General features: G+C 48.8%; 1 protein-coding gene across 1 annotated transcript; it reads right to left on the bottom strand.

Moving 5' to 3' along the window:
• Positions 1 to 752: 752 nt before the first annotated feature.
• On the bottom strand, positions 753 to 13,617 carry IGFBP6 (insulin like growth factor binding protein 6). Its single transcript, XM_053370419.1, has 4 exons — positions 13,144 to 13,617; positions 2,871 to 3,022; positions 2,088 to 2,207; positions 753 to 1,694 (listed from the first exon to the last, which is right to left on the bottom strand). Exons 1-4 carry the CDS (start codon positions 13,490 to 13,492, stop codon positions 1,581 to 1,583), a joined length of 735 nt encoding a protein of 244 aa, XP_053226394.1. The 5' UTR covers positions 13,493 to 13,617; the 3' UTR covers positions 753 to 1,580.
• Positions 13,618 to 19,570: the final 5,953 nt, after the last annotated feature.

Here is a 19,570-nt window from a genome sequence, read left to right as displayed (position 1 = left end):
GGGTGACTGAACTCTGTGCCCCAGACTAGTTTCCCTGCTTTCAGAGCATGGTGAAGAGATTGACTACAAAGAACTTCTAAACAACTCAGCTTAGAGACAAGATGCAGTTCTAACAGAAGGTCAGGCACAAGTGTTTACTTGTTGAATTTGATTCCTTTAAAAAACATACAAGTGAGGTAATATAGAGTAACCACATTCATCAGAAAGCACACGGGGGAGAAAAAGAGTAGATAGCAGCCCAGCTCTATCCCACACCCTTCTGTCTTGTCACACGCAGAAGGGTGGTCGCTACTGAGAAGAGGAAAAGCATGTAACCGTAGAAGCTCTTGGGATAGCCCTACCTGACTTCAGCTTCCTTTTCAGGGAGTTCGCTGGAGACTGATGCCACAAATGCATGAAGGAACAGAGCATGCTATTATGTAAAGTAGCATCCACAGGGCTCCTCCTTGTAGAACTTGGACCTCTCAGAACTGATGGTAGCCTCCAAACTTACTTTATTTGCTACTAATTGTTTAGCAGACAGGTTTCCTGAGTAAACAATGTGGCAGGTTATGCTTAGGTGCAAACAATAATAACGGTTAAAAATCCCCCACAACAATGCTGGTGTAGTTCTAATTACCAGATGCAATTATGATCTTTTCCAAGCATTTCTTAGGGACAAGGTTTATTTCTTTAGCTGAATCCTTTTCATTGATGGTGCCAGGAGATTTTCAGAAGCCAAAGAAAAACCAGACTTTAGGACTAATAGCAAGCATGTTATATAGTCCTCAGATTTATTGAATCCAGTGCCAGTGAAACATACAGAATCCACCCCCCGCCCAATTGAAGCACATGGCAGAGAACAGGGAGAACCCAGGCAACCACAGACCCCCTCCATGTAGCTCTCCCCACAATCTGCTTGAGAGGAGGCTGTAAGGCAACATGATACAGAGGGCAGGCTAAGGACCAAGCAGGTGTTAGTGGGAAAAAGAACCACCACGAGTGTCCCAGTGCCCTGTGCCATTTATCCCTTCCACACTATCTAATGATAATTCTAGGTGTTGGTAATAGTGTGAGGTTGCTGTTCTCATCCTTTCCCATTTCATAGTGCCCTTGCGGGCTCTCTATGGTCATTGTTTTTACAAAGTTGTCTCCTTCCCCATTTTTCCTATTACTTCTAGCTTGGTAAAAAGCTTTAGAGCAGCCCTGGTTCTCCTCCCCACACCCAGCATCTGGCTACTCATGTCTCCCTACCGGCTTAGAACATAGGATGCACGCAACATCTACTAAATGTAAAGCTGGCTTAGGTGCCAGCTTATCTTTGCAGTGCAACCACTGATAGCTTATCCAAGAAAACATCTTTAGTCATGTAGTCAGAAGCCTCCTCTTGGCCCCTGTTGTGATGCAGCCAGTCCAGGCCCCTCCACCCTTCTGTAAATTATCAGATGCAACAGCTGCTCCAAGGTTATTCCAGGGAATGCAAGGTCCCAGCAAGGCAGCAACAGCACAATAAGTTAAAAGCAAATATTTGCAACAGTTCTAGTAGAGAGATTCTTCCTGGACAAGCATCTCTGCTGCTGGAGCACTCTACTCCCAACCGCTCAGTCGACATTGGGAAGCAGGCAAAGGGGTTTTTCTTCCATGCCCTCCAACCGGCGGCCTCTCTTATCCACACACCAGCACTGGCCTCTCTTCTGTCCCTTGGATGCCTGACACTGTAGGGGGCAATGATGTTAGTGGAAGATAAGACTACTGTGAAACAGCAGCTTCTCTAGCCCATAGATCCCAGCAATTCCCCATTTGTGCGTGATCAACATGCGCAAGCCACATTGGCTCTGCAATGGGGCTGGACAGGGTCGGGTGGGCTTACATGCATCCCACTGACACACACTGCCTCAAAGCACAACCTCTGTGTATATGGGGAGTTGCCTGTAAACAGTGGGAGAGACTGGATATTTTTAACATAAGATTCTGGTAGGAAAGTTGAAGGCAAAAGAACCAGAACACTAAACCAACTGAGAAATTACTCAGCTTATTACTCAGAGTTACGGCTTGCCATAAAAGCCCAAGAGTAGCTCACTTTGCCTCTAAGCAACTTTTCAGTATACCTGCTTACGCCTGTAGAACCCTTTGGTGTCACAGTTGGGAATGAAGATGTCTTGACCATTCTGGTAGAGCGGGGCCTTCAACTCCTGCAAGATGGCTGCCAGGTGCCTGCGGCAAGGAGCCTGCCAAACAGAAATAGGACAGTAGTTGAGTTGTGGTGGGAACCTGTGGCCTCTCAGATGTTATTAGATCACTCCATCGGCCACAGCCAGCATGGCCAATGGAGAGGGATGATGGAAGTTGTAGTCTAACATCATCTGGAGAGCCACAGGTTCCCTGCTCTTGGATTGACAAAAGAGCTATGATACCCATAGGTGGACAGAAGCCAGAAGAGTCAGCCTGGGTTTAACAGTACTTTAAATACAAGTGTTTGGGTCCCCTTTACAAGTCAAGGGTTTATACAGAAGGCACCGTATAAAAGTGTTAGCATGGCAGGGAGTGATATGCTCACTTCCCATATAGGAAGGAAGGCTGTGAGTATGTGTTAAACCATGAGGAAGTGTTCAATTACAAAATCCTTCTCTGGCTTACTGAACATAATGCAATCCCAGAAAGATTATACCTCATGCTTTTCTGTAAGTAGGAATTTGGTGGTGTGAGAAGGAGAGAGAGAGAAATAGAAGCAGACAGTTAAGAGCAACAATGTGCAGGTTCCTCAGTTCTTCTAGCAGCACTTTCCTGTGCCGGAAGGTCCATACAGAGCAGGAAGCCAGAATGCCAGCAGGGAAGCAGTCCCTTCTATTCTTTCTCTGGGTGGGAAAGTGCAGGCTGCTTGCTCCACGTACCATATCACGCTCCTGTTTGGCATCACTGTCCAGGGACAGCTGCTGTAGTTGGGTTTTGCCAACCGTGACCTCTTGCAGTGGATCCTGGCTCTGTAACAGGAGAGGCTCTGCTGTTGATTGACCGGCATGGTGATTCTCCTCCCAACCATCACCTAGAGAGATGGAAACAGACTTCAGCCTTTCAGTCGCCTTCTTAAGGAAGACAAGGGGAGGGAGGGAGGACCAGCTGCAGGACAGCAGTTCCCAAACTCTACAGAGAACAATGTTGAAGTATTGGGTGCATCCACATTCTCTTCCAAACAGAACATGAAAACAGAAGATGAATGGAACAGTCAGCCTCTGTTATTTCTATCAATATAACTGGTAACATTTACCACCACCCACCCTATGCATGGGGTGTGATTAAGGATGCACTGCATGAGCTGCAGCTGACGGGGTCTGAGGGATCCCAGAAATCCAGCCCTGCCTTGAGTCCTGTAACTGGGCAAAAGGGAAGCAGGACACAGTAGGGATGTTAACTAAACTGCCCTGCGGTTGAAAGAAACATATCTGCCCATTGTTCTGGAAGCTCATCAAGAAAATACATGTGTGAAACCCATCTAGTATTAATTGCAAAGTAAACGTGCCTCTATGCCAGGTATCAAAAGTTGTGATCAGTGAGCAATACCTCTCTAAAGATGGTGGGATTTGCAATACAGGCTAAGACTTTGGTTAGTTTCTCCTCCTTGACATTTCAAATAATCTTACCCTTACCTAGTATTTTGCCAGATGCTGCAACTGGGACATACTCTGCACTTAGTCAAAGAGCTGGAACAGACATTAGAAGCAACTCATCCAGAAAAACCCTCAGCCATGAAGCTATACTGCCCTGAAAGGCACGTAGGATAAAAATGTAAGAAAGAAATGTAGACTGGAAAGCACTGTTTCGCCTAACAGCTATTTCAAATAACCATTTGTCCATCTCCAGCCAAGAACTAGCAGTGTCCAAAGGACAATTTTTAAAGCTAATATTCTCCAGAATGTAGTTTTGGAGGAATCTTAACAGTCACATGCATTTCCCATTTTTTTAATATATAAAAAATCCTAATCTAGTTATCCCTATCTCCTCCAGCCCCATAATGTTGTCACTTGGGACAATAAGCGTTGAACACTTCAGTTCTCCCTTTGCGACCTCAATCAGAATGGAGGCTAGCTGAATTCACACCCAGATATATTGTTGTCAAGTTATGCTTTTCCGGGGGGGCGGGGGCATGTTCAGAACCTTAGCCCAGTTGTGCTTTTTACTGTAGAATTTAGAAAGGAAATAGATGTATAATGCAGCCTTTCTGTTCCCAAATTCCAGCCACTTACCATTTAAGTGAGCATTTCTGTACACAAAAAGCACCTGAGACAAAAATCAACAACAAACCAACCCACCCACCCACCCAAGAAGTATATTTTTGCTGTTCTTGTTGGGGGACTTTTTCTCCCAGGCAGTTTTAATGTATTGGGGAAAAAGAAGGTTAAAAAAGTCCCATTGGGTTTTTCGAACAAAAGCTGATCCAGGGACTGCAGAATTTTGCATGCTGATTTAATAACTGACTGGCATCAGCAAGTCTGGAATAATGGAGAAACTCACCAAGTCCAGGTGTGTCAAAGTAATCATGACAGATGATTTTAGTATCATTTGGGGCAGTTTTAATAATTATGCAGTCATGAAGGAACATGGATTTTTCCCACCAGCAACAAAGGGATACTTCCAGAAAGGAAAGCTCAGTGGGCAGGTTTAGTTGAGAAAACTGTTTCGCTCCACCATCCATGAGACCCAAGTGAAATAAACAGCTTCTAGTAGTCAATAATGAAGATGTAAAATTAGCTCCGCTAAAAATTTCTGCACATGAATGACGTGGGTAAAACACAATCATATACACATTACCCCTTACAGCAGCACACAGAGGACCTGAAGATTATCACTGGTTACGTCTATAGACACATGTGGAGCACGTTACAGATTGTGATCATTGACAACCTGTGGATTTGCTCCACAGCTGACCACTGGCTCAGCTCTCACATGAGACTTCTGCATTTTCCACACAGCTCCTCAAGGGGGCAGCAGAGCTTCCTTGCATCAACCCCTTTCCTGTGAGGTCCTGTACTACTAGTACAGTGGTACCTCGGGTTAAGAACTTAATTCGTTCCAGAGGTCTGTTCTTAACCTGAAACTGTTCTTAACCTGAAGCACCACTTTAGCTAATGGGGCCTCCCGCTGCCGCTGCACGATTTCTGTTCTCATCCTGAAGCAAAGTTCTTAACCCGAGGTACTATTTCTGGGTTAGCGGAGTCTGTAACCCAAGGTACCACTGTAGCTCCAATTCAGTCTGGATTGTACATACAGCACCCTGGCTCAGTGGAGACCATTTAAGGCTGTTGAAACGGTAGCAGCAGGAAGAACGACGGGCCATAATGACAAGTTCCATGCAGGACTGAAAGACAGAACAGGTTCCAGCCATAAAAGATTCACATGTGTTTTGGAGGCTACATGCATATTTATTAGAGAGCATGATGAATCTAAAAACTCAGGGTGCTTCTAGGCTGCCCAATCACATACATGTTTAACTCAGAAGCAATTCACAGTGTGATCAGTGGGACTTGCCTCCGAGGATGTGGACAGGCTGCTTGGACGAGTGAGACCAACCACCTGTCTCCTGGATCCTTGCCCATCCTGGCTTATAAAAGCTAGCCGGGAAGGACTGGGCGAGGGGCTTCGTGGGGTGGTGAATGCTTCCCTCCGTGAGGGAGCCTTCCCAGACCCGCTGAAAGAGGCGGTTATTAAACCGCTTCTTAAAAAACCATCTTTAGATGCGGCCACGATGGCCAACTATCGCCCAGTCTCAAATCTTCCATTCTTGGGCAAGGTGATTGAGCGAGCGGTTGCCGAACAACTCCAGGCACGCCTGGAAGAAGCGGACCATTTGGATCCCTTCCAGTCGGGATTCAGGCCTCATCATGGGACTGAAACTGCCTTGGTCGCACTGGTTGATGATCTCCGGCGGGCTAGAGACAAAGGTGAGAGCTGTTTCCTAGTTCTGCTGGATCTCTCAGCGGCGTTTGATACCATCGACCATAACATCCTTCTGGACCGTCTTGAGGGGCTGGGAGCTGGGGGCACTGTCATACAGTGGTTCCGCTCCTTCCTCCTGGGCTGTGTTCAGAAAGTGGTGGTGGGGGATGAGTGTTCAGACCCCTGGGCTCTCACTTGTGGGGTGCCTCAGGGTTCTGTCCTCTCCCCCATGCTTTTCAACATTTACATGCAGCCGCTGGGAGAGATCATCAGGAGGTTTGGGCTGGGTGTTCATCAGTATGCGGATGATACCCAGCTCTACCTCTCTTTTAAATCAGAACCAGTGAGGGCGGTGAAGGTCATGTGTGAGTGTCTGGAGGCGGTTGGAGGATGGATGGCGGCTAACAGATTGAGGTTGAATCCTGACAAGACAGAAGTACTGTTTTTGGGGGACAGGAGGCGGGCAGGTGTGGAGGATTCCCTAGTCCTGAATGGGGTAACTGTGCCCCTGAAGGACCAGGTGCGCAGCCTGGGAGTCATTTTGGACTCACAGCTGTCCATGGAGGCACAGGTCAAATCTGTGTCCAGGGCAGCTGTTTACCAGCTCCATCTGGTACGTAGGCTGAGACCCTATCTGCCTGCGGACTGTCTCGCCAGAGTGGTGCATGCTCTGGTTATCTCCCGCTTGGATTACTGCAATGCGCTCTACGTGGGGCTACCTTTGAAGGTGACTCGGAAACTACAACTAATCCAGAATGCAGCAGCTAGACTGGTGACTGGGGGCAGCCGCCGAGACCATATAACACCGGTCTTGAAAGACCTACATTGGCTCCCAGTACGTTTCCGAGCACAATTCAAAGTGTTGGTGCTGACCTTTAAAGCCCTAAACGGCCTCGGTCCAGTATACCTGAAGGAGCGTCTCCACCCCCATCATTCTGCCCGGACGCTGAGGTCTAGCGCCGAGGGCCTTCTGGCGGTTCCCTCATTGCGAGAAGCAAAGCTACAGGGAACCAGGCAGAGGGCCTTCTCGGTAGTGGCGCCCGCCCTGTGGAACGCCCTCCCACAAGATGTCAAAGAGAAAAACAACTACCTGACATTCAGAAGACATCTTAAGGCAGCCCTGTTCAGGGAAGTTTTTAACGTGTGATATTTTACTGTATTTTGGGTTTTTATGGAAGCCGCCCAGAGTGGCTGGGGAGGCCCAGCCAGATGGGCGGGGTATAAATAATAATTATTATTATTATTATTATTATTATCTAAGGATGAGTAGAACTGCAGTCTTATCCTGGAAAACTCCAGGGGCTTCCTGGCTGTGAAATGCTAGACCATTTTCACCAGTGATTGATAAATCCAGGATGCTGCACCAGTGTCAGGCTTTGGGGGATCGGCTTCCTCCCCTGTGGCCATAAATGAGCAGATCAAACGAAAGGGTATTCTTACCAGTTAGTTTCTTTAATAAACACAGCGAAGGTCAAAAGAAAGCCTCTAACCAGAATGGCAGTGCTCCCAATTAAGGTCACTCCCCCCTCCGTCCCTATTAATCTACGTCACTCCTATGTTTTGTAATCTGAGATTGTAGCCTCTGTGCTTTCTGTTCTGCCACTTTCTGAGCTCTCTGGGACTTTGGGGGAAGGGGGTGGATAGTACCCAGGGACTGTGAATCTGTTAACTCTCTCTCTTCTAGTGTTATATCTGCTAGCTGTTCCCCATCCAGTATTTCCCAGCTTCTGCCTTCTGAACTATGCCCCTCTGCAAACCACTGTTCCAAAGCTATACTGTCCTCCTGCTCCTGGGAAGATTCAGGATCAGGAGGGGGGTGGCGGCTCCCACCATTCCTCCTCAGTGCAGCCCTCCTCAGGACAGTCCCTGACAATCTGCAAGTTATCCACATGATAAATTATACCTTTACCCAGGTCATTTGATCAAATGGAATCAAGGTTCAATCGATTAGATACAAAGCCCCACTTAGCCTAGCATAAACAGCAGGCAGATGTTGGTTAAGTGTTTTCCTAACTGCAAAAACAAGGCATGGGTAAAATGGCAAAATAGGAAGAGAGATGTATGCATGAGTTACTGAAGATCCCATCCAGATCACAACTGGTCTAGACTCTACACTGCTTTCATCTTTCAAAAACTACTTCTGCACTAATAGTGTCTAAAAGTTTGATATTAAAAAGCTGGATTTTTTTTAGTATTCCAAAGAATTTGTTGGATATTGCTGTCTCTAAGGCAGCTTCTACAACTCATGTAAAGGGTAAAGGGGACCCCTGACTGTTAAGTCCAGTCGCGAACAGCTCTGGGGTTGCGGCGCTCATCTTACTTTACTGGCCGAGGGAGCCCGCGTTTGTCCGCAGACAGCTTCTGGGTCATGTGGCCATCATGACTAAGCCACTTCTGGTGAACCAGAGCAATGCACGGAAACACCGTTTACCTTCCCGCCGGAGCGGTACCTATTTATCTACTTGCACTTTGATGTGCTTTCAAACTGCTAGGTGGGCAGGAGCAGGGACCGAGGAATGGGAGCTCACCCCGTCGTGGGGATTCGAACCGCCGACCTTCTGATCAGCAAGCCCTAGGCTCTGTGGTTTAGACCACAGCGCCACCAGCATCCCCCAGTGTTCCTAGGTTTTGACCACTTGTGTAATCCTCTGCATGTTTACTTGGACATAAGCGTCCTTGAACACTTTATTCCCCAAATAAGCATGCATAGGATTGCAGCTTCAAATGCAGGTTTATTCTGATTTCCACACAATGTTGGCTGTAGTAAATGTTTCTGAGCAAGGTTTGATGCTGCTCCTCCTTACAATGTCAGGCTACAAGTGTATTACAAGGATAGAAAGCTGTCATAAATTCATGAAACAATGTTCAGTGCTACATTTGTAATGTAAAAAACTGATGTCTCATTTTTGGGTTTGTTGAACTGCATGCATGCACACACTTGAATTCACTCCAAGAGGCCTGAATAAGGTTGCCATTTAAAATATTTTAAAGTAGGAGGTGGAGGAAGATGCACTCAGTGCTTCTTAATCATCAGGACAGTGGCATTCAGTGCTTCTTAGTCATCAGGAGCGGAGTGAATTTTACAAGCTCAACACAAGCAGTTCTCCAACCACAATCCCTCAGCAGAGGGAAGGGTTTGGCATGATCTCCACATCTCCAATATCCCTTCTTACCTCTGGATTTTATTTTGAGAAGAGAATGACAATTTATTGCACAAGCCATTTGTGGGACATGCTGACCACAATTCCTTGCTGCTAACTGTGGTTTTCATCTTCTCCATATTAACAAACTAAGAGATCTTTTTATTTTTATATCAGCCAGCGTAACTGGGGCACCTGTTTTGCATGTTCAGTGCCAAGCTAAGCTCAAATCTGCATACCTTAACATTACATTTGCATAAAATCTGCATAACTAGACATTACATTGGAAATCCATTGCACTGGAAGGGCTACCAAGATAGCTGTTTTCTCCAGAAGTGACATAACTTGCTCACTTGGGAATGTTGGAGAATCCAGATGATGTTGGTATGACATCATTCTGTTCCAGTGTTCTCTCCGTTGTCCTTTTGACTTTATAGGCCTAGTTCACTGCAAACTGTCTGACTTTTAGTACAATCCTAGTGCTAGCCTCAGCTCACCCAGCACAGGAGTGGTCCATGAGGCAGCTGTTGCTGAGGCTGGCAAACCCCAACCGTTCTGCATTTCTTGGTTGCTCTGCCACCATTATTGCCCCTGCATCTATGGAGTTCTATTGAAAAAGGTGAGAATTCTCCATATCACCTGTTCAGGAGAGCAAAAGAGATTGGATTCAGACCTCCTATTTTTCCTGCCAAACAGCTGAATGTCAGGATTTTAATCTGCAATGCTTTATTTTTTTTTTAATGTTAAAGACCATGGCTTCCCATATTAACTTGTCTGTGCTTTAAAATCTTCTGCTGATGTTCATTCTCCAGGTGCCTCCTTCATCAGAGATTTGTTATTCAACAGTAAGGGAAAGGGTTTTCTCAGCAGTGGCACCCCAGTTATGGAATGCCCTCCCTATAGAGGCTTGGCTTCCACCAACACTGCAGTCTTTCCAGTGCCAACCAACATTTTTATTCACACAGGCATTTTAAAATTTTGTTTTATCATCATTTTATGCTATAAACCGATTGTATACCACTCTGAAATCCAAATGAGTTGAATGGCAACAAATACATGTTTTAATAAATAAGACCACAGGGTGGGGGGTGGAGGCAATGTCAGGGCCACATGCCAGGTATCAGGGTGTATGGGATGTTAGGAGAGGGATAGCACCTCTGGTGGGGGACACATCATGCTCCTTCTGAGTTAGTTTGCCCACTTTTGATCTCCATCCTGCACTCAGCTCTCGCCTGTGGCTCCTAGAAGCTGTCAGCATGTGACAGCAGCCACACCCAGGGAACGGCTTCGACTGGCCAGCTAAACCAGGTGAGGGGAGCCGATGGGTCTCAGACCCTTGGCAATTTAGGGACTTCCCCTGCATGGGAAAACGGGCTCTGGTGGATTGAATGGACGAGACCGATAGTGGGTCCAGTGGTCAAGAAGGCAGTTTCTGCAAGTGCTGCAGAGGGAAGTGAGGGGCAGGTGGGGTTTGTCAAACCTGGAAGGGAGCCCATCTAGGAGAAGGAAACTCTGATCCTAAATCTCTGCTGCCTTATGAGCAGAGGCATGGGGGGGGGTCTGTGGCTCTGGGCACAATTTTGTGAGGGGGCACCAACAGGCACCCTACAGCAGGCTCCTCCATCAGAGCCTGACTCTGATCAAGAAGCAGCTGTGCCTTGGCTGTGGCGCTCTTGCCTCCAGCCCCACTGGGAGCACACCCCATGCAGTGCAGGCATACGCTCTGCCGCTGCTTGTGAGATATCTTCAGAAGAAGAAAAGGCTATGGAGTACCCCTACAGAAATCCACATTTGGATGGTGCCTTGTATGCCTTCTGGCAATTCCTGCAGCCCAGCTGGTGCCAAACATATTGCTCTGCTTTCCTTTGGACCACATCAGTGAAGCAGAGAGGGAGTTTGCCCAAGACCTCCAGACACACTGCCCAGGCTTGCACCCTGAGAAGGTCACATCTGTGCTACTAATGCAGCGGTTGATTTCATCTCTTGAGACAGATGGATGCCAACAGAAGCCAGGAATCTCATGGCCTGATGTTAACACTTAGCCTTGGCTGTTTCCATGGACTGGACGTGTTCAACTTCAGAGAGCATCAGGAACGGAAGGAACTAAGAATGCACATTATCAGCCTCTTCCCTGTTGCACTTTCAGGATCCAGATTAACTGCTTACTTGTTGTCCCAGGGAGCCTGGGAGCTCCATAGCAGACCAAAATCTGGATTCTGCTCTGGCTAGTTATAGACCCCAACTGGTTCTGGCAAAAAGAGCAAGAAGGTCTAGCCAAGCATAACCAAGATTTTTGAAAAAAGGAAATGCAGGGCCAGCTTCTCTCTTTGTCCACTGCTCTGTGTCACAACACAAAGGATAAGAGCCAAATTTTGCTGGAGAAAATAAGTACCCATGTGAGTTGCCCAGCATCTTTCCATCATCTGGCAGAATGGCTCCTTTCAGCTTGCTGGAGAGGAAAAGCAAAACCAAGGACACTTGCAAGTAATCCAGTTTGCAGATTGTGGCTCATTTCATGCAATCAAAGAAAACAGACTGTTGTCAGCAAGTGCCCAGGAAGCAAGCAAAAACGTGTTTTCAGGAGTTGTGCTCCTGTGCAGAGTTGAACACGCTGCCAGACATGCTCACATCCCCTCCTCTCCTGTTGCCACAGACCAGTACTAGCATTTCAAGAGTTCAGAGGCACAGTGTCCTTAAGTCTAATCATAAATCCAACTCATAAAGTAAGTTCATGACAAGGAGCTGCCAGATCCAAACTTTACTTGCACAGTACAGTATATTAGTTTTATAGAGTTGAAGCCCAAGCTCTTCTTCCCAGGGTTCCTCTCTCCACCACACAAACTAGTGGATTCTTGCAGTCTACAAAGGGAAGTTGTAAAGAACTGTTTGCGAACCCTCCCCAGAGAGAACAGGAGAAGGTGCAGCCCCAGGTGGGCAGAGATGATTTTGCAGTCTTCTCCTTGCAAGACAAGGTTTGGCACTGAGCAAAAGGTGACTCAGGCCTGGCATGAGAGATCAAGGGTGGCAGTGGCGTCTGTTCAGCTCTCACACAAGTCTAGGGACAGAAGAAGATACTGCAGATTCTCCCCATCCCATCCCAAAACATTCCTGACAGCAAACACCCATCTCCTCTCTGATCTTAAGGTATTCATTCCCAAACCTGAGGAGCTGCTTTCACAACAGCCCTTTCACACCCTTCTGACCTAACCGATTTCAGGGGTCATCCCTGGTGTTTATACCTGGGTTGGAGGGGCTATGGAGGCTTCTGGTCCTCAGGATGCATATAGTTAGGTCCGAGTTACCAGAGAGGCATTAAATGTTTCCAAAGTTGGAACAAAACATGAACGGTTGAGCAAAGAACTCAAAGCACACGCATTTCAAAAGTACCTACTCCCCCTGCACAAACATGATTCCAAATCAAGTAACTAATTCAGATTCAAATTTTGTAGTTTAAGCTCAGGGGAAAAAATCTACGAGCCCTTACGACTTTTATGCTTCAAGGCTAGAAAAAGAAGCAGCCAGCATTCCCTACCCAGCACCCGAAAGACTGCTCTTCCCTTTCTGCCCTTGACTGTACATCTTCACAATCTTCAATTTTGTTTGGGGCATAGGGACTGCTGATATAGGTTTAAATCAGACTGTGTGGATTATTTTAATTCTTAATGTGAGCTTCTTTTGTTTCTCCTTTTGTCTTTACTGTATTTACAAAATTAAAGAAATGTAAAGAAAGAACACTTGAATAACTGCCGGCAATCCTATGGCTCTTTACTTGGGAGTAAATCCCACAGTGTTCAATAGGGTTTTGCTCCCTTTGCGCTGAGGATCTTACATGTGAATCTTGATGAAAGGCTAAGGAGGTTCAGTCATCTCCTGCATCCAATATGCTCCCAACCCCCCTTTATACTTCCTCACCCTCCATACTTTATGATCACTTGCATGGCAATCTTGGCCCCGCGATATTTCATGGAAGGATAGAATTGAAGAGTTGCAAGGGACCCCGAAGGGTCATCTAGTCTAACCCCCACGCGGGACTCTCTACCGCCTTCCGCCCCCCCCCCCCGCTTGCCAGGCGCGGCTCCTCCACGGCACTCACCTGCCGCGGGCGCCGCCTCCGTCTGGTTCCGGCCGCCTCCGGCCACGCAGACCCCCCGGCCGTGCAGCAAGGCGTGCAGCGGAGTGCGCTCGCCGGGCCGAGGGACGCAGCGCAAGCCGGGCGCGCAGCTCGGGGTGTAGACGCCGCACGGCTCGCCCAGCACCCGCGCGTCGCAGCCCTGCTCGTCGCGGAGAGCCTGCGCGTCCCGGGCAGAGGATGCGCGGCCGGCCGCCGCCGCCGGGGAAGCGCAAGGGGCGCCGCCGCCTCCTGGCCGCCCTCCACCCGCCGCCGCCTCGGTCAGCAAGAGGAGCAGCAGCAGCGCCGTCTCCAAGCAGCAAGCCGGGAGCATGGTGGTCCGCAGGGCGCCCGGTGCCGGAGCCGCGGACAGAGTGGCGAGTGCGCCGCGCGGCAGCCCTTAAATGCGTGCAGCGCGCAGCGCCAACCCCCGGGCTGCCGGCCTCCTTCCGCGCCAGGTGCGCAGCCTGCCCGGCTGGAAGGGCGCCAGCCCGCGGGGTGGGGCTGCGGGCGACCGCGAGCTGGCGGGCAGCTGGGGCCCCGCGCCCCGCCGCTCCAAGGCGGGAGGCTGCCAGGCGCCCTTCGCGGCGCGGGAGCCCCGTCCAACGGCCGGCCGAGGAAGCGCGCCATGCGCCAAGCGCCCGCTTCTCGTCTTGGGAACTGCCTGACCAGCAAGCCGCGGAAAACCTGCGCGGCGGAGCGCTCGGAATTAGGAACTGGAGGAAAGACCCCGGTTTCAGAATCCCGTAGACAGAGGCGTAGCGGGGGGGGGGCGCTTACCGCACCGGAGCCTCGCGTCCCACCCGGAGGCGCCTGCAGGCTCCGCGCGGCCCGAGAGGGCACCATGGCGCCGGCGTCTGCCCGCCGCCTCTCCCTCCGGCTGCCGCCCTACAGCTGAGCGGACTCCCTGCAGGCTCCTCGCCGCTCGAAAAAGCAACGCGGGCCTGCAGGGCGCCGCAGCCGAGCGCGGCTCGGGCCCCGGGACTGTGGCCCGTCCCGCCCCGAGGGCGCCCAAGCGGCTAGCTGCGCCCCTGCCTATACAAGCCGCGAAGCGCTCTTTCTCGACGCAGCCCACCTCGCGGGGAGCGGGAAGAGGGGATGGAATGGTTAAATCAGCAGGAACCGTGTTTAGGGTGGGCCTGCAAAGCACCATCCTTCTGCACACTTGCTTCGGAGGAAGGTCGCCTGCCCCACTTTCAGGAACTTATTTCGAAGTAGTAAACATGGACAGAATCTTGCTGCACACTTCTCAACTTCTGAACCTAGGCAGCCCGGAGACGCCACGTGCATGCACATTCACACGCAAGGGGGTGCAAGGAGGGCAGCTGCCTCTCCTTAACTTAAGTAAATAATTAGAAATACTAAACTGACCGATTGCATTGCAGATGTCTGGGTTCTTCCCCCCGCAACATAAAGCCTTCTCCCCTTTAAATAAACACTGGCTACGCCCATGTTCCCAGGAAAGTCCCATTCTGTTCAATTAATCATCGGTAAATGCAATAGAAGTATTGCTTTGGAATTCCAGGCAATCAGAATTCGGCTTGGTTTTTAGAAGAAAAGTAAAAAAATAAATCTCGTTCTTAAAGCAGAATATTTTATCAAACATTTCCACATGCACCCACACATTTAACCTTTTTAAATTTGAAGAGTAAAGCAAAGATAACAGTCTCAAGTCGCAGTCAAAATAACTTGCTGCAGTGGAAGAAACCCTGAAGCCCAAATCTAGCCTGTTTTGAAATAAAAGCTAAGATGCAAATTCAGCAATTATGCTATTGGTGTTTGTCTCACCCACCTGAGCACCTGGATTAGAACACCGACAGTGCTATCTACTCAGAAGTAAATGCCACAAAATTGAATGGGACTTTCTTTCCAGATAAAGGAGGAGGATGGCATTGCAGTGCAATATTCCCATTTTGTTTGTGGGAAAAACAGAATGAGGAAATTCTTGCCTGAAGTGGGAGTTTTGTTTTCTCATGTTAGAGAACACAATAATCAGCCATCGGGAAATACTTTTATCTGATGATAGGACTGCCAAGTTCTCTCCCCCCCCCATGAGCCCCTGTACCTTAAAACATGCAAAATGATCAAAAGTTAACAAGAGGCTCTGTTTTCCTCCATGAAAGTTTTGTGAAGTTGCAACTTTCAAGTCATGTGGCAGTGAAGTCGAGGTACTTCTGAGCCTTCAACTGTGCTGAATGACTGGTGTGTTAAAGGAGGTGCAGCTTGCAAACTGTGATCAGGAACACTTTACCTATTGGATTTCTGCCTGTCACCAAGCTGTTAAATGCATGGGGTTGGGGAAGAGAGACAGGCGCTTCACCCTGAGTGCTTGTTTGTGGTTATAACCAACCGTCAGTTAGTGGGAATAAATTGCTGACACTTGTAACATCTGAGTGCTGAAGGATGATAATTAGGTAACAGGGTATTGCAACCACAAAATCGAAGCATAAGGCTTGAACGAATTTACTTCTCCCCCTTTTATTTCATGCTCTTTCCTCTTTTCCTGCAATGCTCCAATTCAGCTCCTTTCTCTGCAGTTGTGCAAACCACTTCTCTCCTGTGCCTTTAACAACAAATCTGCTCCTGTGCCTTTAACATCAGGCTGAATCTTCTGGGTATGGAAATACCTGGCAGGAGCTTTGGCTGCAATCCTAACCATGTCTGTGGGTCTGACTCCCAAATCAGAGGGTTAGGATTGCAGTGCTTGTGTGTCTGCTCAAGGTGAGTCTTTACCAGAGTTCAGTTGAGCTTACTCCCAAGTAAATGTAATGTGATGTCATTTACCTCCAGACATGTCCCACTATGTTCATTGGGTCTTCCAGGAATGTGCATAAGACCAGTTAAGACACACTAGTGAAAGTTGTCCCTTTTTAACTTGGGACTTCTGGGTTAACTATTTAGGCATGGGCTGAACTTTAACTGACACCCACTCAGTGACGTAGCGTGGGTTGTCAGCACCCGGGGCAAGGCAAGTAATTTGCGCCCCCTAACCCGTGGATTTGCGCCCCCTAACCCTAACCCCCAGATGTTGCGGCCGGCCCCCCCTGCACCCCCACGCTACGCCACTGCACCCACTCATTTGTCTAAGAAGGTCAAGGCAGAATACACGGGGTTACCTTGCTTTTCCCCTCACAACAACCCTGCGACGTAGGTTAGGGTGAGAGGTAGAGGAGTCTGCCTCCCAAACTCCTCCTGTTTGACTTAATGTAATTATTTGGGGATGATGTTGAAACTGTTTCCAAACAAAAGCCGGCAATGAGCCCAAACTTCCCTGCTCAGGGCCCTTTTGTGTGTCCCCTTTTTGTGGGGGGAGAGATTGAGAGAGATTGGCTCTTCCTCCCACCCTTAAAATTTTATTCTGTTTGGATCCAGGCAGAATGCTTGGAATACTTAAAGTTTCCAGTCCATCTCTGTTGTGTAATTCAATTGCCCAGCTATTTCCCTTCTTGGCTGGTTCTTTCCAAAAACATGACATCCATCACTTGGGTTGTTTTTGAAAAGTTGCTCTTAAGACTTAGTGTTCCTGCTTGGCAAGCGCTTACAATGTACAGGGGATGAGGAACCCTTACCTGTTCTGTGTGGGGCGTGAATGAAGCTAAGTTGTTAGAGCAGAAGAGAATATCCTTCTGCAGAATGTGTATAAGATCTGCAAGAATTTCTGACTCACAATCAATTAGGTTGCTGAAAAAAAGAATGTTTGGGGGGAAACCAGGAGTGGAATTTTGTGTGAAAGGATTTGTGACCTTGGTTTCTTTTGGTACCCATCACAAATTCCTGGGGTGAGCTTGTGTTCAGCTGCACCCTGTTCCTGAATTCTCAGAACATGTTTGTCTGCCTGAGTCAATACTTTGCTCCTGGCTTTGGTTGATGGATCTTGGGGTTCTGGTAAAATAGCCAAAGGAGAGCCTGGTGGTCTGCCCACTAAGGGCCATCTAGGTCCGCATCCTCCTTCCCAGTGGCCAGCCAGATGCTTCTGGGGGAAAGCCCACAAACAGGACATGAAAGAAACAACCCTCCTCCTGTCCTTTGTACCTGGCATTTGGTATTCAGTGGAGTGCTGCCTCCAGGGGAATCTTGCAGTCTTCACCACTGATTAAAGTTTCCAACTGATAAGGAAAATGCAGCTTTGGCTGCTTGTGCACCTTCAGGCACCAGTTTGCATAACTTTTTGCAGTATGGAGATTAACTATTATCACCTGCTAATGTTTGCCTGAACATCTGGCTGCTGTTAAAGAAACTGGGACTAGCAAAATGGTAGCAATCCTTGGGAGCAGCACACAGCTGGATTCAGGGAGATAGAATGCAATAGAAGACATGGCAATCTAGATCAAGGGAAGTAATAGTGCCACTGTATTCTGCTCTGGTCAGACCTCACCTGGAGTACTGTGTCCAGTTATGGGCACCACAGTTCAAGAAGGACACTGACAAACTGGAACGTGTCCAGAGGAGGGCAACCAAAATGGTCAAAGGCCTGGAAACGATGCCTTATGAGGAACGGCTAAGGGAGCTGGAGAAGAGGAGGTTAAGGGGTGATATGATAGCCATGTTCAAATATATAAAAGGATGTCACATAGAGGAGGGAGAAAGGTTGTTTTCTGCTGCTCCAGACAAGCGGACACGGAGCAATGGATCCAAACTACAAGAAAGAAGATTCCACCTAAACATTAGGAAGAACTTCCTGACAGTAAGAGCTGTTTGACAGTGGAATTTGCTGCCAAGGAGTGTGGTGGAGTCTCCTTCTTTGGAGGTCTTTAAGCAGAGGCTTGACAACCATATGTCAGGAGTGCTCTGATGGTGTTTCCTGCTTGGCAGGGGGTTGGACTCGATGGCCCTTGTGGTCTCTTCCAACTCTATGATTCTATGGCTCTAAAATAGGGTTGCCAATTGGCTAGATATCCACCCAGCCGGTTCCTGTGCCTTTTGAGAGGTTTGCTCTCAATAATTAGGTTAATTAGGTTAATTAGGTTTTTTGCAGATAAAATCGCTCAGATTCGGGAAGAAGTAGACTCCACCGTGGGAGCAGGGCCGGGGCGGGAGAGTGCTAGAGTTCTGTCTAGTCAAGTTGAGTGGGATCAATTCCAATCTGTTACCTCCGAGGATGTGGACAGGCTGCTTGGACGGGTGAAACCAACCACCTGTCTCCTGGATCCTTGCCCATCCTGGCTTATAAAAGCTAGCCGGGAAGGACTGGGCGATGGGCTTCGTGGGGTGGTGAATGCTTCCCTCCGTGAGGGAGCCTTCCCAGACCCGCTGAAAGAGGCGGTTATTAAACCGCTTCTTAAAAAACCATCTTTAGATGCGGCCACGATGGCCAACTATCGCCCAGTCTCAAATCTTCCATTCTTGGGCAAGGTGATTGAGCGAGCGGTTGCCGAACAACTCCAGGCACGCCTGGAAGAAGCGGACCATTTGGATCCCTTCCAGTCGGGATTCAGGCCTCATCATGGGACTGAAACTGCCTTGGTCGCACTGGTTGATGATCTCCGGCGGGCTAGGGACAAAGGTGAGAGCTGTTTCCTAGTTCTGCTGGATCTCTCAGCGGCGTTTGATACCATCGACCATAACATCCTTCTGGACCGTCTTGAGGGGCTGGGAGCTGGGGGCACAGTCATACAGTTGTTCCGCTCCTTCCTCCTGGGCCGTGTTCAGAAAGTGGTGGTGGGGGATGAGTGTTCAGACCCCTGGGCTCTCACTTGTGGGGTGCCTCAGGGTTCTGTCCTCTCCCCCATGCTTTTCAACATTTACATGCAGCCGCTGGGAGAGATCATCAGGAGGTTTGGGCTGGGTGTTCATCAGTATGCGGATGATACCCAGCTCTACCTCTCTTTTAAATCAGAACCAGTGAGGGCGGTGAAGGTCCTGTGTGAGTGTCTGGGGGCGGTTGGAGGATGGATGGCGGCTAACAGATTGAGGTTGAATCCTGACAAGACAGAAGTACTGTTTTTGGGGGACAGGAGGCGGGCAGGTGTGGAGGATTCCCTAGTCCTGAATGGGGTAACTGTGCCCCTGAAGGACCAGGTGCGCAGCCTGGGAGTCATTTTGGACTCACAGCTGTTCATGGAGGCACAGGTCAAATCTGTGTCCAGGGCAGCTGTTTACCAACTCCATCTGGTACGTAGGCTGAGACCCTATCTGCCTGCGGACTGTCTCGCCAGAGTGGTGCATGCTCTGGTTATCTCCCGCTTGGACTACTGCAATGCGCTCTACGTGGGGCTACCTTTGAAGGTGACTCGGAAACTACAACTAATCCAGAATGCGGCAGCTAGACTGGTGACTGGGGGCGGCCGCCGAGACCATATAACACCGGTCTTGAAAGACCTACATTGGCTCCCAGTACGTTTCCGAGCACAATTCAAAGTGTTGGTGCTGACCTTTAAAGCCCTAAACGGCCTCGGTCCAGTATACCTGAAGG

The sequence above is a fragment of the Podarcis raffonei genome, chromosome 2, assembly GCF_027172205.1.
Source record: "Podarcis raffonei isolate rPodRaf1 chromosome 2, rPodRaf1.pri, whole genome shotgun sequence".
NCBI classification, from domain to species: Eukaryota; Metazoa; Chordata; class Lepidosauria; order Squamata; family Lacertidae; genus Podarcis; species Podarcis raffonei.
The sequence above is the reverse complement of the archived record's forward strand: the minus strand, read 5'-3'. Positions and strand labels throughout refer to the sequence as shown.

Coding starts and splice junctions, on each gene's coding strand:
- IGFBP6 (XM_053370419.1), bottom strand. CDS start 13,492: ATGCTCCCGGCTTGCTGCTTGGAGACGGCGCTGCTGCTGCTCCTCTTG. Junction 2,208..2,870: donor CCAAACAGGAGCGTGATATG/GTACGTGGAGCA, acceptor TCTGTTTGGCAG/GCTCCTTGCCGCAGGCACCT. Junction 1,695..2,087: donor GGTTCTACAGGCGTAAGCAG/GTATACTGAAAA, acceptor TGCCCCCTACAG/TGTCAGGCATCCAAGGGACA.